Source organism: Glossina fuscipes, unplaced genomic scaffold, assembly GCF_014805625.2.
Source record: "Glossina fuscipes isolate IAEA_lab_2018 unplaced genomic scaffold, Yale_Gfus_2 1, whole genome shotgun sequence".
NCBI classification, from domain to species: domain Eukaryota; kingdom Metazoa; phylum Arthropoda; class Insecta; order Diptera; family Glossinidae; genus Glossina; species Glossina fuscipes.
Genome location: NW_023998415.1, coordinates 28,927,214 through 28,951,310, shown reverse-complemented (window position 1 = coordinate 28,951,310; position 24,097 = coordinate 28,927,214). Strand labels below are relative to the sequence as shown.

At 32.0% G+C, this 24,097-nt stretch overlaps 3 protein-coding genes across 6 annotated transcripts in view; 2 read left to right on the top strand and 1 right to left on the bottom strand.

Annotated features, from left to right (window-relative positions):
* The first annotated feature begins 414 nt into the window (after nucleotides 1-414).
* Nucleotides 415-1,247, top strand: LOC119631481 (peptidyl-prolyl cis-trans isomerase-like 1). Its single transcript, XM_038023735.1, has 2 exons — nucleotides 415-606; nucleotides 714-1,247. Exons 1-2 carry the CDS (start codon nucleotides 509-511, stop codon nucleotides 1,159-1,161), a joined length of 546 nt encoding a protein of 181 aa, XP_037879663.1. The 5' UTR covers nucleotides 415-508; the 3' UTR covers nucleotides 1,162-1,247.
* A 4-nt stretch (nucleotides 1,248-1,251) lies between these two features.
* Nucleotides 1,252-2,579, bottom strand: LOC119631480 (BLOC-1-related complex subunit 6). 2 transcript variants are annotated; one of them, XM_038023732.1, is made up of 4 exons: nucleotides 2,495-2,579; nucleotides 1,966-2,434; nucleotides 1,546-1,909; nucleotides 1,252-1,489 (listed from the first exon to the last, which is right to left on the bottom strand). In XM_038023732.1, the coding sequence occupies exons 2-4, from the start codon at nucleotides 2,423-2,425 to the stop codon at nucleotides 1,444-1,446; spliced, it is 870 nt and encodes a 289-aa protein (XP_037879660.1). In that variant the 5' UTR covers nucleotides 2,426-2,434; nucleotides 2,495-2,579; the 3' UTR covers nucleotides 1,252-1,443. The 2 variants fall into 2 exon arrangements, with proteins under 2 accessions (XP_037879660.1, XP_037879661.1); XM_038023733.1 differs by having other exon boundaries at nucleotides 1,419-1,489; nucleotides 2,530-2,548.
* Nucleotides 2,580-3,827: 1,248 nt separating this feature from the next.
* LOC119632287 (homeodomain-interacting protein kinase 2) overlaps nucleotides 3,828-24,097 on the top strand; it is a 44,556-nt gene continuing 24,286 nt past the window's right edge. For 2 of the 3 annotated variants that reach the window (XM_038025119.1, XM_038025118.1), the window contains exons 1-2: nucleotides 3,828-4,395; nucleotides 12,752-13,834. In XM_038025119.1, the coding sequence (XP_037881047.1) occupies nucleotides 13,141-13,834 (694 nt within the window). In that variant the 5' untranslated portion in view covers nucleotides 3,828-4,395; nucleotides 12,752-13,140. The remainder of the gene's footprint in view (nucleotides 4,396-12,751; nucleotides 13,835-24,097) is intronic. The other variant, XM_038025116.1, reaches the window with a different exon arrangement.

The following is a 24,097-nucleotide window of genomic DNA, read 5'->3' as shown; positions in this document are numbered from 1 at the left end:
TTATACTTTATCTCAGAGAGAAATGGTTGTCATATTTGAGACTACTTTCTTTACCGTTACTAATTCTTACTATACAAAACGTTACATCTATTTTTGATCAAAAACAAGAATAGAAAATTTAAGCAAAAATAATTGCTTAGTTTAGAAAACATTAAAAAACGATCAAATTTCATAAACTATTCTAAACTTTTACTATCGTTATAAAAAATTAAAACTCTAAAAACGAAAATACGCTACTACCGAATTTCGCAAACATGACAGAAAATATCAAAAGATTTCATTTGCTGCAACATAATCTGTCACAGTTCTGTTGTATCTGTAACGAGATTTTCTAATAAGAGTATTTTACGATACGTTAAATTGCATAAATGTTATATGTGGGCAAAATTTTTCTATGTGGCAATATTTAATTTCGAACGCAAGATCCTAGCAGCAGAACAAACAAAGTTAATAGTGCCTGTTTAAAAAGTTCAATTGAGAATTTCGCTTAAATTTTAAATTAAGATAAATGTTGGCTACTACTACAAATGGTGGCAATTCAGCTGCCAATGCGTCGGGTATTCCGGACAAGTCTTGGCAGCCGCATTTCGTACGACTGGAAACAACGTATGTAGCAGATATAGTTATATGACCCTTTATATATATATATATATATATATATATATATGCGTGGAAGTTAAAAAATGCTGTAAAAAAATATGTTTGCATTTCAGTATGGGAGAAATAACTGTGGAATTGTACTGGAGGCATGCACCTAACACGTGTCGAAATTTTGCGGAATTGACGAGACGAGGTTACTATAATAATGTCGTTTTCCATCGTATAATTAGAGATTTTATGATTCAGAGCGGCGATCCCACAGGCACTGGCCGTGGCGGAAGTTCTATATATGGTCTGGAGTTTGCCGACGAGATTCATCCAGACTTGAAGCACACAGGAGCTGGAATATTATCAATGGCCAATTCAGGGCCAGATACAAATGGTTCACAATTTTTTATTACTTTAAGCCCCACACAATGGTTGGATGGCAAACATGCTATTTTCGGACGGGTCTATATGGGCATGCAAGTGGTTAAGCGAATTGGTATGGTAGAGACCGATAAAAACGATCGGCCAGTAGACAGTGTGCGGATAGTAAAAGCTAAAATTGAATGGTCGTAGCAATATCTGATGTATAGGAAGAAAGGAAAAAATATTTATTATTGCTAGATTTAATAAATATAGTTTTTTACATTTACATTTAAAAATATTTTTGAATGAAAAATAACAAGTTTAAATCAAAGGACAAAAAAATTTGTTGTGATGCTTGCTCGTCCGGTTTTCTCTCCTTAGACTCGCTCTCCTACATGGACAATCATAAATACAAGAATTATTTATGTTATAACCATCAAACTATTTCCATTTAAAAAAAAAATGGCTATAGATTTTATGTTTGATAGTAATCTACATGGTGCCATCCAGCATATCGACTAGCCGTTTGATTTCGCGTCTGAAAACAAAATGCAAATAATAAAAACGGTACGGTTTTATTAAACATTTACTCACATCCGTAAACCCAATTGTTCAGTAGGTTGCATAGATTTCGATATTTCTTCGGTTTTAGCCATAATAGTGTACATACATTTAATGTTAGCATCCATGCTATCTGTGAGTTTATTAACAGCATTTTTGTGTACTTCAACGTTGTCAGCGGTAATGGATGAAATGGAATGTAGTAAGTTGCAAAGATTTTCGGTCAAGTTGTCTACCGACGTAGCCAAATACTGAGCCTCGATTTCTATGTCATTCAAAACATTAGAATCAATTTGCGGTATTTGGGGCATTTGTAAAAAATGACGGGTCATAACTCCAGCGGTGGAGGTAGACGGCGTGCTCTGGTGTGACAAAGTTCCACTCAAAACGAACTGATCTGAACGAAGAATTGACAATATAACTTCATATTAAATTAGTAAGTTTGCCAGTTACCTTCTCTATTTTGAGGGCTTGATATTCTTAATTTTTCTTCCAAGTTCTCGGCCACAAAATGTCTCATCTGGCCAGTGTCATTCTCATTTGAACCTTCCAGTTCGTATGGTATAGCATCATTTAATAGAGAGTTTGGCCTTTTGGGAGTTTTGCTGCCAACTTCTAGAGAGCTACTTTTTGAATTTTCTTCTGCTCCACTATCGTCTTCTTCATCTTCTAGACTTTCTTCCCGTCCAATTGTTGGTCTTGGAACAGTGGGTGTAGTATCATTTAACACACTATCTGGTACTGAACCTGCATATTGCGCAAGGAACGGTATTTCTTTGTAAGATGAGCCAACCTCAGAACTGGCCACAGATGTTTTTCTAATTTTATTCAAACTTTCATTGTCGCCTTCACCTTGCTCCTGCGGCAGCCCATAACGAGGTCGAATTGGTATATCCTGGGAACGACGAGACATTTTTATCAGCTATAAATTGTGAAAAACGTTATTAATATTATCTGAATGTTTAATCTTTATTTAGTTTACCGAAGCCCATGAAGACCATCATAGGCATTAATTACCTTATGTTGACATATTTTTATATACAGTGTTGCATTAAAGGTAGATATTACTTAAGTTTTAGTATTTGAAAAATGTTCTAAATATACATCGATTTCATTTAGTTTCATTTTCTATATTTCATTTGCCGAAGACCATCAAGAACACAATGGACATTAATTACCTTATGTTGCATTAAGGATAGATATTATTATTATTATTATTTTAATTTTAGACTAATGAAATGAATTCTTAGACTAAAAAAAAGACATTGAGCACTAGCAACACAGGCTATCGGCTCAGGATAGATATTATTTTGATTTTAGTATAAGAAAAATGTTCTAAATTTACAAAAGAAGTCGTTTCATTTAAATCTTTTAAAAAGTCGAATAAAATTAAACGTTATTTCGACGCGTTTAATATTTGCGCAATTTACAATCTTTAAAGATAATTGCAGAACACCCAGCTAAAAGCTAGGAAAGTAACGTTTTAATATATTTTTATGTGACTCAACAATTACACTTTAGCAATACTGCCTCTTATTGACTTCGCTATCTACATACCTTGTCGATAAAATAATGCAATATCTGAAGCAATACATAACTTCATTGTTAATTATTGTTTCACTCGTAGCTCATCTGATATACTGAAATTGATGAATATTATAAATTTTTAGCCATTTTTTCCTCACAGCTGGTTAACCAAACATATATAAATTATCAAAATAATTATTTTTGTCGCTAATAAGTCCTCCAAATCACTTGTAACGGCATATATTTACAATGTCATCATTCGAATGAAGATTCATCTTCTAAAAAGATTCGTTAACTATACTTTCTCCGTAACCAATGTCTAGAATTTAATTAAATGAAAATTTCGTGTTGACCGAAGAGTGTTAAATTATGTAAAATATATATTATTGTATGTAACATGAACATTTTACTCTCACTTTTAATTGTTAAAAAAACAAAGATTACATATTTGAGTACAAACATCGGACCTAAAGGAGTCTTATCCGAAACTAGACGTCAAGCATTAAGATTATATCAAATTACAATGAATCAGTTGTACCACAAAATTCCTTTAATTTAAATCTTTAAAACTGATATTTTTTTATACTTTAATAAGCATTATATGAACCCTTAGAAAATTAATTTTTCCCAAATGAGCTGCATTACGATTTAGTATAAATTGTGAATAGTATAATTTTTTACAGTATTTTGCAACACTGCATATTGTTGATGACAGCTGTGAAACAAAGAACAGGTTTGTCATGTATTTCGCGTTTAGTTGCAATTATAAACCAGTGGACGCTGAGAAAAAAGAATTAATTGCAAATTTTATAGTTCTTAGATTTTTAATAAATTAATTATAAATCAGTAAAAAAGAAAGTAGAACTATCCCGTTAAACAAAATTACTTAATTGCCTTAAAAATAAGCGACTAAATGTGCACTACAGTGTTACACAACGACTGTACATTTTAATGAAAGACAGAAAAGTTCCATTTTTTTCTTATATTTGATGACGCTTGAGAAAATGGCGAATGGTGTTAGCATGTGCTGCCTAATTTATAAAAGGTGAAACTAAGAAATTTCGGAAATCTAAACGTATTTACTATAAATAAAAAAACAATTCTTAAATATAGTTATTACGAATTTGAAAGCTATTACGTGAAATGAAAAAAAGTTCTTGAACAAAAAGAAAAAAAAAGAAAAGGACGTAGTTTAGCTATGTATATGTTCGTGCGTATTTACTTTCCTTCTGCCATCATTAAAAGTGCTCTAATCGATGTATCTGTGCGATTTCTATCATTTGAGCCATTTACGAGAATTTGTGTAAAAAATAATACACAAAAAAACACGACGATATGGGATTGATGTATATACACGTAAGTAAAACATTGTGTAAAAAAAAAAAACAGAAATTCGACACGCATTTGTTTTGATTTGTATATAGAGAAAGCGAAATTTTGTTTTTGTTATTATTATTATTATTAAGGTAAATAAGCTCTGAAATCCCTTAGAGCTCACCATTAATTTAGCAATAGTGCGATTTGGCACTGTGTTAGGAAAATATTAAATAACAAAATTTCTGTTACGACAAATACATAAAAACAAATGCAGTCGCAATGTATAATGTTTCATCCCGGGATCTAGAAAGTTTTGTCAGTCCTGTAGTACCGGGATTTTCAGTTCAAGATTCGTCATTGATACAATAATTCTGTAAGAAGAGGGAAAATATATTTAAAACCTAATTCTCCATTTGCTTCTAAGATAATTAGAAATATTTTGAATTGTTTTTATAGTGTGAGGTCAGTTGGAATGGTAGATATTGGTTTTACTGGGGAAAGCTTTACGTGCGTCCAACACGTGCAAAGATATTTTATTTATTACTTGTCCGAAATTGTCCGTTTCGTGTCATTTGGTTGAAATGTTTCATATAAAGATCATGAAGGTGATAGGACAGATAGAAAGTTTGAAAACGCATTTCTCATAAGATGTGTCTCGGTGTATTTAAGAAATTTGTGCATGTTGAGTACAGGCTTTTCGTCGAGATGCGAGTAGAGGTAGATTCACATTGAATGATATTTATGTTTGTTCTATCCGTAAGTAGTTTGTTCAGTTCTTTCACTTTTATCTATTTATTTGTTCTTTAATAAAAGCAATACCCGTAATTATGAAGTTTCTTAGTTGAAATGATATTTTAATATAAAAGATTTAAAAAGATTTGATTGAACCATATGTTAAGAATAAGATGATGAAAATTGCATGTAAACCTTCATTTCCATGACGAAATTATTACTGTAAGCAAGCGGAACATCTCGCGCCTCTTTGTTTTTTAGCAGACATAATATGAATCATATCTGTTGTCTCTGTTAAAAGTCCTGCAGTTATCCTTCTTAATCAGCGTACATTTACTGCATATATTGCGTCGTTAGTAATTCTTCTTCTTTTCTCCTTTATAATTTTAAAACTCATTACCATTCCGTTTGCTTTCGTTGTTGGCATGATTGGGGAGGCAAAAATTCGATTTGCCGGGAAAATCCAATGTTCGTTCCCTTCGGTTTAATACGTTTGCTTATCCTCAAACGAGAATGATGCTTTCATTAAGCAAAGTCAAAGGATTTCGTCTAAAATGTTTAACGCGGAGGGAAAGACTGACTTTTATTTACTCTAGCATGAATCATTATTTTTTTACATCAAATTGCTATTGATGCGCCCCTTTCGTCTTGATTTGGTTTTCCTAAAAGGAAAATCGTTGTTACGTTCTTGTTGCACACGTATCATTTTCGGAATTTCCTTTAGTTTTAGTAATGCGTAAAAGGATCTTCCATACACATACGTACACTATTTTTTACTTGTGATTAGAAAAGTTTTTCTTGTGCTGTTATATTTTGTATGTTTATGTTGTTATTTCTTTGTGGTTTCATTTGCTATATGAGGGGCGTTTACTGTTTTAAATGATGGCAACCTTGTTGGTAACTGTATGTACCCGGCAATTTTGTATGTGGAACTCTCTATCTCTTACTCTTGGCCCGCTCAATCATCGGTAGTTTTTATTATGGGTATTTCAACTAAGGCAACAATGACAACTACTTTAAGAGCTTGTCGCTTGCTTGACGTATTATCTGCCGTCTAACAATTCCTGATGAGTAACAGCGGGTATGAGTCAAGGGAATCCTCCACATGCGGCTTACTTCGCTTTGGCAATTCACCCACGCGTTAATTTACGATTCCATATGCGTTTGTGTTTGAGAGCCATTCACAAATGCTTTTCAAAGTAGAATATGGTAAAAAAAAAAAAAAAAAAACTAAAATTAAAGTGAATTCAGTTCAACTATGAGGAAAATGGAAATTTTTTCCACATATTTGTTATTTGTTAGTTGTATTTTTCAAACTTTTGCGTTATTAGAAAGTTGTAATATAACCACACATAGAAAGAGGGATTGAGAGCGAGAAAAAATGAAAGAGCAGTTTCCATATATATGCATATATATAAATATATGTGTGTATATATACAAATTTATGTGTTTTCCTGCATGCACTCCTATGAGTGCAAATAAGAGATCAACGTTGGCTTGCTTCTTTAAATTTTTTTTAGAAGCGTTTAGTGATCCGATGACTGACAGAAGACACGCTCATTCGCAACTAGGTGCTTCTACAAGAGCGATTTTTTTGGTATTTCTGAGTGAGATGTTCTTTTTCTTCTCCAGATGGACTTTGAGTAAGGCGCCTCGATATTTTTTAAAGTAGTGATGGGTAAAGTGGAGGCCTTTGCGTTAAGGGAAAAGTTTGTGTGGTGTACCTCGATATTACAATAAATCCGTGCCATTTTAATAAGTTTAAAGTTAAAAAGTTAATTTACATGCATCCCAAAAAGAAATGCATTATAAAAAATTTTAAATTATTTTCTGCCCCCAAATTTGCGTGGAAAACCATTTGCATCGAATCTGAATAGCGGTTCTAGCATTTTCTGAAGCTGTCAGCTTTAATTCTAACCTGCTCGTATTGCATTTCTATATATATGTATATAACAAAATGAAAAACATTAGAAAAATTATCTCATTTCACTCCAAATTATTTATTAAGTTTAACAAAATATGATTAGATATTTTTGTTTAAAACCACAATAGATGTTAAATTAATATCAAATATATTTGAGAATAATGATATATTTTAGAGAGTACGTAAGTACTTATCAACTGAAAATATATAGAACAGTACCGCAAATGCGGCCACGTAAGCTCCGCCTGCAGTATAAGAGATAATAGCTTCTCATCATCTCACCAAAAAGTATGCTGAACAAAGTACACACGATAATAGAATAGATTAGATTATTTTATGAATAATAGAAGAAAAAAGGCGGTCTTCTATTTTTTTAGATATTTGAAAATCAAATTTAAAAATGTTGGAAATAAAAGCATTACTTCGATAGCCTGGGGTTGCGTATCTGCTGTTTTACAAATAAAATGACGAAATTAATTACGGTTTTGAATATTTATTTAACACATATAACATGACTACGAGTTGTTTTTAATTTTCTAATTTATGAATTTTTTGAATTATCTTTTTCTCTCAATGTTATACCCTACATTGTACTGTATATTACAGGCTTGTGTAGTGCAATACATTCTGGTTTTCAAATGAATGGAGAAATAGTTTGTGCTCTCATGCGTTTTTCCATTTCTCGCTCTCTTAATGCGTTCTTTTCTCCCCACTCAATTTCTTGTTTATCTCTTATAATGCTCAATAATTGTGTTCTTATTTTAGTGTTTTCCATTGGTTAGGTTTTTGTTATGCTCGTAAGCTCTCAGAGTGATTCATAACACCGACGTTAACGGACATAGGTTGCGGATAGGTAACCTCGTTGCGCTACATTCATTATTATTGTGTGAAAAGAAAGAAATTTATTGAGAAAAAAAAAAAAGAATTCAGAAACGAAAGAAAAAGCAGTAAATGCTCTTGTGTTAGTGCATTTCTCTCTATGTGTGTATGCGTTTATGTGTTTTTGTTTGTGTTCGGTATTTTTTCAATGGTTGACTGTTAGGTGACAAACGCCATTAACGACCATGTATGGGCTGGTAGAGGTCTTACATGTATTCTGCTCCGGTTTTTAACGTCAACCCGTCTTCGTTTAAACGCAGTAGTTGACAGAGAAAACATAAATAATTGTTAAAATAGAAATTATTTTATATCTCGTATACACGGGCTAACGAATATTTAGCTACCCTCATGAGCGGAAAATAGAGAAAGAGCGAGAGAGAGAGAGAGAGAGGTTGGTGTAATATTGTAGATACAAATTGTTATATATGTTTTAAAATTATGAAATGATGTAAAAAGAATAAAGTATACGACACGAAACGCACAGCGCTTAAGTATGCCTAAAAAACGAAAAGCGTCCGTTTTAATGACTTTGTTGGTCAATCGGGCTAAATTTCCCTCCCACTCTATCGGTTAAGTGTTTGGCCGTGTTTCCGTTGTTTAAGAAGAAAAGCAAAAGAATTTTCAATAATACTACGTCTTCATCGTGTGCATGTCATTTTGCATATTCATTGAATCTAACAGAAAATTCATTTGCTAAATTTGAGACGGAATTCTCAATTTATAATTGAATTAAATTTCTATATACGTTTACGTTCACACTTCATCTTTGCTGCATATATGCTGTTATTATTATGCATTTAAAGATACGCTTTTAAGTTTAATATGTGAGAAGAGTTGCTTTTGTTTGTTTTTATTATTTGGTTGTGTTGTTTTGTTTTGTATTTTATATTTTGTTTTTTGTTGTTGTTGTTGTTGTTTTTTTTTTTTTCTTTTTTAAATGCTCTCATTTATTTAACTTAATTATCATCGACTGAACATGATAATTATTGGAATGATAGAGCAGGTTGACGATGACAACGACCGCAGGCCAGAGCTTGGCACCAACACCAATAAATTTCGCACCACAGCAAACAGTTGAACAAAATGGTTGATTGTTGCTGTTGAATCGCGTCTGTTGGTCTCTCCGTCTGTCGGTCGATCGGACAGTTGTTTGTTTAGCTTAACTTTTTACCATTTTAAAGTTTATTTTCATCATTGTCGTTATCGTAATGCTTTTGCAGCTGGTGGTTGACTGCCTCGTTGCCGCCTAGGCTGACTAAATTTTCATAAGGCCGCCTAAAGTATATGTCCGTGCGATTGCATTAATGTAGCCTGTTGTAGGCATGTTAGCTGCTTAAAACAAACCGGCTTTTTTGTAAATTTCCTTTTTTTTTCTCTCTGGTTTCGTTATTTGTTTTTAAATAATACATTTTTTACTTGTTTGCTTCTTTGCTGTCTCGGTCGCGTAGCAGATCTGAGTATTGCGCTGTGTACATTGTTTGCTGTATACGAATACATACAAAATTTGATTCGGCGCAGCTTTCGAAATTTTCGCTTAGTTTTTTTTTTTGGTTTTTGTTTTGCTGTCGTTTTACGTTTGTTCTCATTATTAGCACCCAATAGTAATTGTGAGTAGATTCTGTTTTTGTGGAAGCAAATATTTTTCATCAAAACAAATTAGAAAAAATAAAATATTTTTTTTCGACAATCGCAAAAAGGCAAACGTAAGCGATTAGCTGTAAAATCTGTATGCAATCAGACGCCCATTCTACAGGCATTACATGGGATTTTCGTTTATTCTTTTAAATATGATCGAGTATTCAGGTCGAATTTCTTTGGTAGGTTTCTCTGCTTTTTATTTTATTTATTTTTTGGTTAATTTTTTCCCTTTTTTTTAAGTTTTAAGATTCTTTCTTTAAGATAAATTTTAACTCAGTTCATTAGTTAATTTGTAAAAAAATTTTAAATGCTTAAAATGATTTGATTTGGTCATTCACTACACACCCGTCATTCATTTTCTTTTAGCAGCTACACTCCTTGACTGATCTATTGCAATTTGATTTATTATTAGGCAGTATTCAATTAAATCTTTAATAATTTTTCCATCTGTTTCAAAGCCCCATTGATAAATTATATACATTAACTGTTTGAGAAACTATCATGGGAAACTATTGGTCTTTTTTAACTTTAAAGCTTATATGTCGCTATTTTGTGTTAACTTGTTTACTTTTGAGTATCCTTTTGTTGCGAGCAAAGAACCCAGACAGGGCGTCATAATTGGGCCTATGATTGATTCTTTAGATCGATCAATGCTTTCGCGTATTCTCAGCATTTGCAGAAGTTTTTATTGGTATCACTTACTACGGGGAAACTCGTGTTTATGGTAAAGCCTTAACACCAAAAAATTTTCCTTCATTTTCAATGCATTGCTGGCAAACATTTCCATTTCGAATATAGAATTCAAAATAAAGTCTCTGATAACTACGTGAACAGTAAAGTCTCTTTCATTTCATCCTAGTTTTTGGTGTTTAAGTGTTTAGATATTTAAGTTTGCTCTCAAATTTATTTGATATTAAATTTTTGGATATTGTCGAAACACTGCACATGGAAACCAGTAGGGGGGGACATATTAGTTCTTGTGGTTACCCATGAAAATGCTGCAGGTTGTAAAAAAAATTGTGATTCATTGTACATACGATAAACAATGTACGATGCAAGTAGAGCGATTTAATCTTTATACTGACTTGCTATAAAAATATCGCATATTTATAAATTTAGTATTTTGTATATTGTTAGGTTTGGGAAGAAGAAATCCATTATTTTTAGGCGAACTTTAAGATTTTTTTTTAGGATGTGTCGGATTATCAATTTAGGACAAAAATGCAACATGCTCTCTAGTTTGTTGCCATTTTAAAGACGGCTATTTAATGCCTCTCTAATAGCAGCCTTGGTCTCATTTGGCGAAAAATCGTAGTAAACGATTTTCAGTATTTTCTCTTGATGACAATTTCTTATCATCGCTTTTCTTACAGTCGCTTGGCGTTAGATACGGGTGTATGTAGTGGATGGATCAAACTCCCCAATCAAGTTCCCAAAGTTTCTAGGGACTCACCAAAGACCTGTGTGGTCTGGCGTTGTCTCGATAGAACAGAACACCTCTCCTGTTGGCCAATTCTGGCCGTTTCTGCTCACTTTAAATGGTCCAGTTGTTTATATATAATATAAATAATAAATGATTCCTTTCCAGTCCCACCAAATGCACAGCAAAACCTTGCTGGCCGTTAATCTTGATTTTTACCGCGGTTTGACCACGATCGTTCTCACACATTGTCATACGTGACTTATTTCTCATCCCTAGTCAACATCAGTTTAAGAAAGGGGTCGATTTCATTCCGTTGCAAATGAAAATTCAAGCCATCGTCTCTTTTTGTGTTGATTGCTGTGACACCTAATATGCCGGTCAACTTCGATCATCTTTGCGATTTTCGACGACGGGCCGACCTGTGCGAGATGAACCAAAATTGCTCGTCATTGACTGTCACAGTATCGGGATCATAAACAGCATTAAAAATTTCATCTTCCTGGCTTGTATTTTCGCCGTTATTTTCGTGGACTTTCATTTTTAACACCCTGTAGCACACAACCGAACGGATCAAAACAAAAAACAACAAAAGAATTTTTCTTAGTCCGAAATGTTGCCTCTCCAACGGGCATAAATCTGATTTATCGATCACTACAGCTACCTACCGGAAAAATCATAGATTTCTATTTTTCCAGCCTAATAATTACATTTAGATTAAGCCGAATGTAACTATTTGTATATCCATCATCAAGAGGATTTATGAATATGTATAAAGCATTTTGCAACAGCCCTAAAAAGTATATATGCATATACGTGATCAGTAACACATTCTGTGTCGATCAATCCGTCTGTGTAAAATGTCTATTAATTAATCTACTTATGCTAAGCATTCTCTCGCTCGTAAGCATTAAAATATTGTTTTGAAATTTGAAAATACCGTTAGACGTTCTTGCACACAAGTTTCTATTGGAAATGAGCCAAATCTATTCAAGTAGATGCCGACAGTACAATATAAACTGGGAACATCTTAACGTTTCTAAAAGCACAAAAAAGGGTGTCTTTATATATTACTCATAACTCATAACAGATATAATGATAAAAATTTCCGCGAAAAGAGTAACGAAATTCTATCATTTTTTTTTTTTTTTAAGATGAATATAGTGGGCGTAAGAGATTCTCTCAAAGAAAAGTATGCTTTTCTTACTTAGTTCTCGTTAAAGAAGCTAAAGAAAATTATTATATTGAGCCGATAGCCTGTGTTGCTAGTGCTCAATGTCTCTTTTTTTTAGTCTAAGAATTCATTTCATTAGTCTAAAAATTAAAATAATAATAATAATAATAATAAATTATTATATTAAGTGTGAGCCCAAATAAATTTCAATTGACAGCAATAATAGTAATAATAATAGTTAATCTACTTTTCTTCTTCCCTTATTAATATTCATTACAGTTTAAATGTTAATAATTATTTTTGGAACTTAATTGGGAGCCATTCTTTAATCATAAATGATAATTGCATTAATGAAAATATGATGACATCGCGAAGAACAAATAAATTTTATTATTAATTCAAATTACTAAAATTGCAAATAATGTAAATAGAGGGAAAAAACAAAGTAATTAACTGAATAAATTATTTAAATTCTAAGATTTAAAGTAATTTATATAAATACATATAAATATACAAAACAAAAATAAAAAAATAAAAAAAAAAAATAAAAATAAAAACAAAAAATTAATTTAATTAATTAGATTTTTAAATTAAATTTATAATTATATAAACAATTATAAAACAACAGCCAGCAGCAGCATTAACAATAAAATGAATTACAATTAAATCAACTTGAAATGCTAACGTAATCGTCATTTTTGTACAAAATGAAAATAATAGCAATCGTCCGCCTCCACACTCTTGTTAAAATGAATGACATGAAAATCCACTGGCGGTGAGTTAGTAACAACTATATAACCATTCAATAAAACCAAAAAAAAAAAAAAAAAACCCGTAATATAACAACAAATGGTCATATAAAGCCATTGATTGAGTCGCAAAAAAAGGGAGAAAAAGTAAATCCGATAACTATAACAAAAAACATAATAAACGATTGGATTGCAATTGTGGACTGATTGCTGTTGAAAAACAAAGCAGAAGAAGAAATATTTGCATTAAAATTGCAAGCGTACACAAATGAAAACGTCGCATATAAACGCGTCTAATTTCGACTATTCCAGTCGCCCTGTATATGAGGGTGAACAACAACTAGAAGCGGACGAGCGAAACGTATCCTTACTCTATGCAGCTAATACAATTGAAACGGAACAGCAACAGCAACAGCAACAACGACGTGTTAATTATCAACAGCAAACAATTAACGATAGGGTGTCACATCAACCATTCTCAGCCATTGTTTATCCTGTGAAGCATTCGCCTGCAGTTGTTGAAGATTCACCAGTAGAACGGCAGAAGCAACAACAACAGCAACAATTTGTTGGTAGCATTGTTATAGCTGCAGCCGATAGTGAAAGTGATAATATTAATCAAGTAAACGATCACCACCACCACCACCACCACCACCACCATCACCAACAACAACAACAACAACAACAACGGCAACATCAACAAGAAAGTGTCATTTATCTTGACGATAACGAAGCAGTGAATTCACATTCTCACAATAATAATAATTATCGCGACAAACAAAGGCAACCGAATGCCGCCAGCTTAAGCGAACAAAATTTGCCTCTAACAGCATCATCATTTTCATCATCAAAAATACGCTACACCTCATCAACAGCGAACAGCAAATATCAACAGCAACCACCACCGAGATCGTCAACGCTACAAAAGAGCTCCTCCTCTTCAATCAAACGTAAAAGAGAAGGTGAGTTATTTATTTAATATACAAAAATTTCCTTTTTAAAAGAATTCACTGAGACAGAGACTAAATGTAAAAGAGAAAAGAAAGTTAATTCCGTTTAGAAATCAAATATTGTTGTTATGGTTTCAATATAGCAACAGAGAAGTGTAGCTATCGCCATACATTCTTACATATAATTTACATATATCATCAGACGCATTGATGATGATTTTACAGTGTATATCAAGCGATGAAAGGCGAAGAAGAGGAATGCAACTCGTAGGGCAAAATAATAAACAAAAAAAAAATTTAAAAAAAAAAAAAAAAAAAAAAACAAATTGTCTGACGAAATATTTGAAAAAAAAAAGACAGAGTTTCCTAAGTTTGTTGTTATCGTTTCGAAAGTCTAATGCGGAGAGAGAAATATTTGCCTACGACCAATAAAAAAAAAAAAAAGAAAGAAAAGAAAACTAGAAAGTGAATACAATAGGGCACAGAAAAAATATATCCAACTCTTCTTTTACACGTTGGACACGTTCCAGAAACAACCATGTAAAAACGAAGTTTATCTCTTCCCTTCACCAATATATACATATCATATACATGCATATGAAATTCATATAAATACGCAATAAAAAATACAAATACGAAATTCGATTAGCAAACAATACATTAAGTTAGAAAAAAATTGACTGAAAAGTGAGACATTTCCATATTTACATATATATACATACATATATAGCGGACTTAGTTAAGTGTTGTGTAAAGACACCAATGCAAAGCAAAATATCCAATTATCTTTCGACTATTCAAAAGGAATCCGATCTATGACAATAAAAACGGCAGTCGGTATGGCTTAACGTTCGTCGAAAGTTTTAGGTTCGATTGATTACCGCTTCGATATTTATGTTATGAAGAAGAAGAGTGCTATGTATTAACGTAAAGAAATGTTTTACTCATTTTTATAAGTGTCATCTTGCAGTGAGTAGGTAATAATAATTACAAAACGCGTACGTACACGTTAGTTATGTGACACTCTGACAGCTCGATTGAGGAAGGCAAAGAGATTCCTTTTTTTTCAATTTTATTTTTTTTCAATTTTATTTTTGTAGATTTACTCAAGTGAAATTAAGCTTTAAGACTCCATAATAAAAGTTTTAATTCGTTAGGTTCTGAAACGCGTACTTCGCGGAATAGGTAGAGACTTTTCAAAGTTCACCTTTCTCTAATACAATTCGTCATTTTGATTATGAAGTGTGAGAAGTACACTTCTAATGCAATATCATTGTTTACTTCTGATAAGACCCTTTAAAATGTTGAGGTCTACAAATGAAATCTATTGAAAATGGATTGGATATAGTATTTTATTACTTATAAATCGATAAGGAAGTGTTTCAAGTGAAGCAATGCATCGTATGGTGTACTAGGTATATATTTATGTAAGTCGGTATAAGGGACACACGTTTATTGTAAGAAAACAGAAAGCTAGTTACACGTTTTTATCATTTGCCTGACAATTTGTGGGTGCCACGCCTAGAAAATTGTGGTTCTTTTGAAGCAAAGCACACACCGAGCCATTTTCGTACATTTTCGTGAGAAGTGAAGTGTTCCAGCATATAATCTTCCTGTCAAACCGAAGCAGTCTCGCTTGAAGAATCTATCTCTCAAAATCGATTCATTTTTCATCTCCCGCTAGGATACGATGTAAAAAAGACATTCTCTTATAAAGTTTGCGCAAAGAGCAAATGCCGCTATTTTCTTTCTTAGAAAAGCATTTTTGCCTTCCTGTTGTATGCCTTGCTATTACGTCTGCTTAATACTGGCAAATTTTCAAGCTGTAAACGGAAATTTCATCTTTAGATTTTTTACACGTCGTGTTAGGGCAAATTCCGGTTTCATATTTACATTATCTAGTAAAGATCGGCGTCGTTCGAATCTGATGTGTTTAGTTGCTTTTTATCAGAAGACAATACGTACGACCCAAAAATACTAGGTATCGCGTGTTCTAGTCATACACTTTTTCATATTTCACATTTCCTTGCTATATCATCATAATAAAGGAGTCCAAATATCAAAAATATCGATGAAAATTATATTCAGATGATGACGAATTTTTTCGCATTCATTATTTGCAGTAAATCTCACTAAAGAAGGGTTTGCAATGCATTAAAAGTCGTTTCGAAAGATTACATTTTTTTTTTTTTTTTTTTTTTTTTTTAATAACAATCTTCAGGGGGCAGTGTCGACTCGTGTAACACGATGATACATAGAAAGCAATGAAGTAAGGGAAAGTCTAGTGGAAAGTGGATGGGCTTTTAACGACTAATCGCCCACTGTGTAGCTGTGAGCAAAGTAAACTATCGCATTGAGGTTTGAATCCGCGAGCATTCACATTGACGTGGTAGTCGGGTTTCTTAGTAACTATCCATCCGGCTATCCTTTCGGGACACTAGACAATATATACATGTATATATATATTATATGTAACTTTTTATTCGCTTATACAGTTCATCGAATTCAGTTATTACGTAAGTGTATGTGCGAAATCGTTGACTCTTGTATTGTTCTGTACGTTAGTTGAGAGTTTAAGAATGAAAATAAAAGCAACCGTTTAATCGCCATTAAGAGGGGGGAGTTAGTTGTAATCTTAGTGTTTTCTGTAAATGTTCGTATTGTTCGTGTGCGGTGTTAAGAGAAAGTCAGTCTAACAATTTGAAGAATCTTTATAAATAGCTTTATTCTTATAGAATTGTTGGCCTCGTTTAGTAAAAAATCTTGCTTTAAAAAAAGGTCATAAAATATATTTTTCTACCGTTGGAAAACTTCATCATAACTGAATGGTTAAGAAATTTCTTGCGGTACTGCTTACGTTAATACTTTGCGTATGTTTGTATTGAATTATTATTCCTTTCAAAGAGCGCGAAAAGCGAGAGGAAAACGAACACCAAGACTTCTTGCTGTTAACATTTTCTAGTTGTTGGTAAAGTTAAAACTTGATTGAAGTGTTAAGGCAGCATCATCAGCAGCGGTACATGTTAAAATCAGAAGAGTCATGGAATTGCTACCATATAAATAAATGTAACCCATAAAAATAAAGAAACAACCTAAATACATATTTTACACATACTCTCTATATATGTGCACCGTATGTTTTTTTTTTTTTTTTTTTGTCTTAATTTTTTTCTTTTGTTGTGCGTTGTTGTGAGTGTATATTCTTTATTATTATTATTATTATTATTATTATTATTTTTTTACATTCACCATCAACAGTAAAGTAAAGACACAGCGGTGTATTAATTTCATCATCTGCAACGTATGTCTGTCAAGTTAACGTATGAAAACCCACCTGATAGTTATTTACTGGGACGTGCTCGATTGTGTTCCTTCGAGTGTTTGTCAAACTCATGAAAGTTGCAATAAAAAAATTTGGCAATGCTTTCTACACACATATGGTTAACTTTCACGAACAAAGTTGAAAACTGGATGTAACCCCTGAACAGACAGATACAAACCTGAACGAAAATATATTAAATTCAGAAATTTTTTTTTTTTTTTTTTTTTTTTTTTTTTTTCAATAAATGATAAAACTAATGATTTCGAATTTGCAAAAATTTTGAGTTAAACTGGTTCTGGACTGCTGTTTGCTACCCTTACTGCTAATGAAAGAGAGTGATTTTCTTATGTTTCATGTGTTGCTTATTGTCGTTATTCAACATATTTGTTCAACTGTTCTTTCCCTCTTTACTACTCATATGTTGCGGATTTATATTATAGATGTGCGTTCTCAGTTCTCAGCGTTTAAAATGACGTATCAGAGATCTGTAAAGAAAAAAAAAAAAAACATTTAGTTCTAATCAACATGAAAACGGTGTCAATGTTTACATATATACAGGGTGTCTAGTTATAGCAACGATGGTGGTGCTACCATCTTGTTAAAATCTTATTTGCCTTATTTGCTTATCATATCATATCAAGCGCAAACATCATTAACTATTGTTGGCTAACTAACTAGCCTAGCCAAGTTTTCAAAGCGGAATGGTCCGATGACGTCTTCCTCTCATAACTAGCAGCAAACAGTGACATGTTTCGGCTATATTCGTTTCTCAACAATTACTCGTCGATTTTTTGAATCTTACATGCGACAATTTTGTCGATTAACGTCGTGAAGGACAGGTGAAAGAAGACGAAAGTGAGCCACATCACTGAAGACAATTATTGTACTCGAGTTGTGATTGCCAGATTTACGTCATTTTTAAAATTTTACCCAACCATGGAAACGTCTTGTTCTCTCTCTGCCGCGTAAACGCTTCGTTTGTAATTACCGTTAACAGTCGGGTGTCATGTTTATTTTCCGCACTTTACCGCACAAAAGTCGCAAATTTCGAATCTTGCCTGAGTTCTTGAGCACTTGTTGTTATCATAAATGACAGCAAGGAACTCAAAATTTAGAGTACGTACGATAAATGCTTGATCATTATTTAATAATTGTCTCGACTGTTGGTAAAAGACGTCATCGAATGCTTTGTTTTCTTCATTCGAACAGAAGCCACTCAACATTCTCCAATTGTTTAAAAAGAAAGAAAGAAAGAGCAAAAAAAAAAATAAATAAATAAATTTAGGAAGAAAAAAAATGGAAATAATAAGTTTTGCAACTAGGTGATGATGGGTATCCAAGATTCGCTTTCATGCGATTATCGTTGTTTTACTTGTTTCGCATTTAATGTATTTTATGTGGTACGTTTTTAGAGCAATACTACGTGCGACGTACGCTCTCTTTATATATAAGAAGAGAAATAACTCAGTACGCAAATGTGCCCTTTCTTACATAACTTAAAATTGAATTTGTTGTTGTTGTTGTTGTTGTTGTTGTTATTTCAATTTTTTGTTGCTGCAGCTGTTGACTGTTTAGATTTGTTCATTTTGTATTTGTGAGTCAACAACATTTTTGCACTCGTCTACTTTGTAAGCATATTCTTCCTCTTACAAGCCTCTGAAAACTTTTCTAAATTACACTTAAACACAGTCAACAAGAAATAAGGATTAAAAAAAAAATCTTGACATATATTTCTCCGTAACGCTATTACTATCCCTTAAGTTAAATTTTATTAAAATTTTTTATTTTTTTTTGCATTTCTCAGTAAAAAAATGAAAAAGTGATCATTCCTCAATGAAACTCACTCTTAATTAATTTCAATAATATGAATTTATCGTTACGTATCGGCGACTTTTTCTCCGAGTCCATCAGAGAGAATAATTGTTTTTTTTTTTTTTTCAATTCGTCAAATGTTTATAATACTTAAAAAGTAAGGCTGGAGAAGACAATAACAAAAGTGTATATGTTCATGTCCAGCGTATGTGGCAAAATCCCCTTTAAATCTATTAGGTTGCCTGTTGATATTGCGTTTAGATTTATAATGATACTTTATCTTTAAAAAAAAAAAAAAAAATTTTCACATCTTACACCGCTTGCGTTACAAGAATATATATATTAAGTTTGCGCGAATGTATATAACATTCAGAATATTTCCCGATTACACCGATCGATTTACTTCCGAATCACTTCCGGAGTCTTTCTACACTTGTCTGTCCGTTCGTCCGTCTGTCAGTTTTGTTTTCTTTGTGCGAGAATTTGATGAAATTTGGGTCACTAACGTGTTTTATACTCCAACGCTATCGAAAACGTTCCGATTCAGATGGGACCACTTATTAGACCACTTTTTATATAGGGCCTTATTTTTAAAAGTTGTTAATACTTGTATAAAGTTGTATTAAGAAAAGTGGTATTGGTTAGTTAATAGTGCGCCGTGGTCCACTATAGTATTTTTACTTGCTTTAACTATCCACCTGAAGTCTTTAGTCTGAACATATCGTTCTTTTCCAAAAGGCACAAATATCCTTTAGAGACTCAACAAAACATCTATATTCTTGATTAGTTTAACATTTTCGAGTTAGTTTAACTCTATCCGTCCCTTTGTCTGTATATCATCTATAATTAATTACAAAGCTGATAACAATTGAAACAAATTTGAAATATTAATCTAAATAGTGAAGTTGGTTAGTAATTAGAAATATGATTTAAAAATGTAGTGCAAAATTAAGCGTGATCTGTTAAGCACACATGTCCACGAGAGTTAAAATATTTCAAGTTATAATATAGTCTTAAATTTCGGCGAATTATTTCCTATTTATGTAGGGACTATGGAAGGGTCGTTGATGAAAGATTTTGACCGAAAGGTTTAAAGAAAGGTTGAGTTAAAATTCTTACTATAAATGCTTGATCTAAAAGATGAGCGTAAAAAACTTTCTATTAAAATCTGTTGAAATTACAATTCATCAAAGAAGTGGACTAACATAGGTTGATCCTAAAGCGGGTACAATTTTCTTTCCTGTTTTTTTTTTTTTATATTTCTCGTCAAGTTTAGTTCCAAAATTAGATAAATTAGCCCATGTGACCTCACTGAATTGGCAAAATATTCAACTTTTTTCCTTTTATTGAATCTATTGCAAAAACAATTTTCCTTAGCTTTAACTTTGGTTAACTTTGATTTGATTTAATCGCAAGCGTGTCGTTATAAAAATTTTCATTTTTCAAAATGAATAAATAAAGAATTTTATATAAATAAGCTGTGAAAAAGAAAGAGGCTTTTTTTTTGAAAATTCCGCTCAATTCTTCAATAGTCACCTTCATCAAGAGTGATACCATCTAATCTCGAAAGACTGAGCGGTTCAACACTCCTCCTCTCTATGTATTTCGATAACATTTTTATAGAATGATTTATCAAGATCCCTAAAAACACACTACAGTTTCTACACTGGAGCATTATTTTGAGATTTGAACAGAAGTAACACTCGGCATGGTCAGATCTCGTGCATACGACTTGTTGCGTCTCAAAGGCACTTGTAAGTCTATTGCTACTAGTGATGTGGAATATTTAAAAAAAAAAATAAATAAATAAAAAATTATAAACTAAATTTCACTACATACATTTTCTTCTTCTTTTTATGAAATTTATCAATTTCGTATACTCGTCGCTTGTACGTTGAATAAAACATCAGTTGCCTGTAGATATTAAGATATTCGTCTCAATCTCATTGTAAATATTATAAATTCTGTTTTGTCCGCTTTCTTGCTGTTTCTCTTTATTCTGATCATTTCTTCAAGTATAAGTAAGTAGTCTAAAAATAAACGAAATACAAATCTTTGATAGGCTGGCTCTCTTCTTTTTTTTTTATCACGCGTTTCATCTTAACACTACGTTTTCACGTTCACTTTATTCAGTGAAGTTCTTATGGGATTCAGTTCACAAACAATCTTAAGGTATTAACTTATCAGGTCTTTTATTTATTATAATTTTCATTTTTAAAACATAACTTTTAATTTGTTCTTTTTTTAATTTTTTAATTTTTTTTTTCTGTTTTCGTGTTTTTTTTTTCTTTTTTTTTTTTTTTTAGGTAAACTTTAGATTGTGTTTATTAATATATTACGCATTGCTCGGTGTGTGATCATTGTAAGTAAACAACAATATAACGAGTGTGTTTTTATATTAAATTGAAGATACGTTATAGATGTATATATGTATACTATATACTACTCATGTGAGAGTATAGTTTTATTTAATTATTATTTTGCGTCATGGCTGATAACTTTCAGAACAATGTCTACCTCAATGATATTATTTGTTGATTTTTATTTTTTTTTTTTGATATTGGTATCTAAGACTCGACTAGAGATATGCTTAAAATTGGTAATTATTGTGTTTGCTTTTTTTCAATAATTTTTTTTTTTTTTTTTTTTTAATAATCTTATTTTTTTCGACCTGTTTTTGTTATTTACTTATTTCCTACGACAATTGTTGAAGCTATAACCGCCGTTTAAAGTCATGAGCAACGACAACAACGAAGAATTGTGTTAATAATAATTGCGTAGATAAGGTCTTGAGGATTTCGGAACATTTTTTATGAAAATTTTAAAATTAACTTTTATATGTGGAAAAATTTTCAAAGAAATAATTTCGAAAGATCTACTGTTTTCAACAATTTGTTTGCTCTTTTCTATTCAATAAAGCAAAAATAAATAGAATATAAAATAATTTGAGAGAATACGAAGAACAAGAGAGGAATAAATTTGGAATTGTGGATACATTGGTTAGGCAAAGTTTTCCAAACAATTTTGAAAATTTTTTTGCGAAAATTTTAATAAAAATTGTTTTGCAAAATTTTCCAAAAAATTTCCAAAATTAAAATTTTTTTTTTTTTTTTTTTTTTTTTTTATTATCATTTATTTGTTTATTTATTTCAAAATTAATTTTTATGCAATACAAGAGAAAAGAAGCACTGGCATCAATGGTCATTGGCTCTCTTTTTTTTTTTTTTTTTTTTTTTTTTTGCAAAAATATTTTGAAAAATTCTTAAATTTCTAAAAAGAAAGAAATTTTGTCTTAAATTATCGAGCCGTTCTTCGACATTCATTGCTACTGTATACACCATTTGCATGTTTGTATCTTTTTAATATCACATAGCGCAGAGAGAGTCAACACTTATAAATGGCTTAATGAATAGCCGGCCGGCGTATACCGTTAAAGGTCGTAATTGACTTGCATCGACAACGCATGATAAACTTAATTTTTCTATAGTTCTGTAATGCGTTGGCATGTGTTGAGACCAGCGATCGAAAAGTGCAGCCCTGACAAGTGGGCCTTATAATCAGAGAATTTGAGTCGTCACGAACTATACTCGTTCATAGCCTCATAATTTCCTCCACTTTTTAAATTTCTTATATTCGAAGTGAAGGCTATCAATTTTTCATTTATCAAGATATTCAAAAGTACCTAAATTCGTGCTTATAACACTGCCATTGTTGAAAGCCAAATTCAACTTAAAAAAAATTTGAATGATTTGCAAACGTTATACATAAAAGTAAACGAAAATGGGGAGCGTCTATGAAAGGACCCTGCACTGTATGTTGCATGGACATGCAATTAATCAATCAATCAAACAATCAACCTTCCGTTATAATCTTATACCGCAAATACTTGAAGCTTCAAAAAAGTTGGGTGAAAGAATTGAAATTTCTTTGAATTTCGAAATTAGACAAAATTGTCATTGCTCGTAAAGTTGCTGCCGCCGCCTCTTCTGCGTATGTGGATTTTTCAAAGTGTGTTTCTGAACAATTTAGCTATGATAAATTAATTCAATTCATTATTCATATCCTCTGTAACATTTATTGAAGGTACAATACATTAAGTAGAAGTAAAAAAAAAAAAATTAGAAAACGTTTAGGAAGCGAGATTTTGTTAGCTACTTATGCCATTTATTATTGTAGAATTGTTTTGCAATCTTTGACATCCGCAGCTTGACTCACTTTCAATCGCATATTGATATAAACTCAGGTCAGAGATCCTTGAAGAGAGGTGGCTCGTATTATAACTTAACTATCTCCCTGTGGTTATTCGGGATACTAAAATTCCTATGTGTGCAGGTGATATTATATTGTCTTGAATACTTATACCAAAAAGTAAGACTAATATTCAAGTTAAATTACGCAAGTATTTCGAATATCAGAAATATTTTTCTAAATTGATAGCCCGGCGAAAGACATCTGTGCCGAATTTCGCATCGTAAAGGTGACTAGTGTTTCCGCTGCGCTTCGTTTTGTATAACACAAAAGGTATTTTTTCCGATAATAATAATATCTGCCGAGCAATGGTTTCTTCAATTGAGCGAGTATCGTCTAAAAAGCGAGCCATGACTGAAAAAATCGCACCAAATTCGCTCAAAACTCAAGTTGGTCTTGACAGTTTTCTTCGGTTGTCGTGGTCTTATGCACTATGAATTCCTTCCGCCGGCCCAAATAGCAATTGAATTTATTTCTTGGACAAATTAGTAGTGTTTTTTATTTTTCCTAGGAGGTCCACATGATCGCCATACAAATCGCAAAATTTTATGTGGTGTAAGGTAAACTTGATGTCTTTAAATTTGAATAAATGAAAAAAAGTTGACTAAGTTGACTAGAAGGGCCTGTCCGCCCATATTTTATCAAATTGATAACATTAAATTTCGGAAGATGTCTCTTCGTCTTCCGATCTAGCCGACTCCTTTAATGAAACGATTCGTTTCAAAAATTTCCTTTGCTTCACTGCATTAACCGACAGTCGAAGAAATTCATTTATTAATCGGTTCAGATTAGTTCTTGAGTATGCTTTGTGATATGCTTTGATTCCGAATTATCAAAGCCATATTGACTCAAGTGAGTCTGTTCAGAAGTAGATTTTATAATTTGCGCTATAC

Bases quoted from the DNA above. Each gene is read 5' to 3' on its own strand.
- LOC119631480 (XM_038023732.1), bottom strand. From the start codon at position 2,425: ATGTCTCGTCGTTCCCAGGATATACCAATTCGACCTCGTTATGGGCTG. The intron at 1,910-1,965 runs GTAACTGGCAAA...TTCTTCGTTCAG, and splicing joins AAGCCCTCAAAATAGAGAAG to ATCAGTTCGTTTTGAGTGGA. The intron at 1,490-1,545 runs GTGAGTAAATGT...TTTTGTTTTCAG, and splicing joins GAACAATTGGGTTTACGGAT to ACGCGAAATCAAACGGCTAG.
- LOC119631481 (XM_038023735.1), top strand. From the start codon at position 509: ATGTTGGCTACTACTACAAATGGTGGCAATTCAGCTGCCAATGCGTCG. The intron at 607-713 runs GTATGTAGCAGA...TTTGCATTTCAG, and splicing joins TTCGTACGACTGGAAACAAC to TATGGGAGAAATAACTGTGG.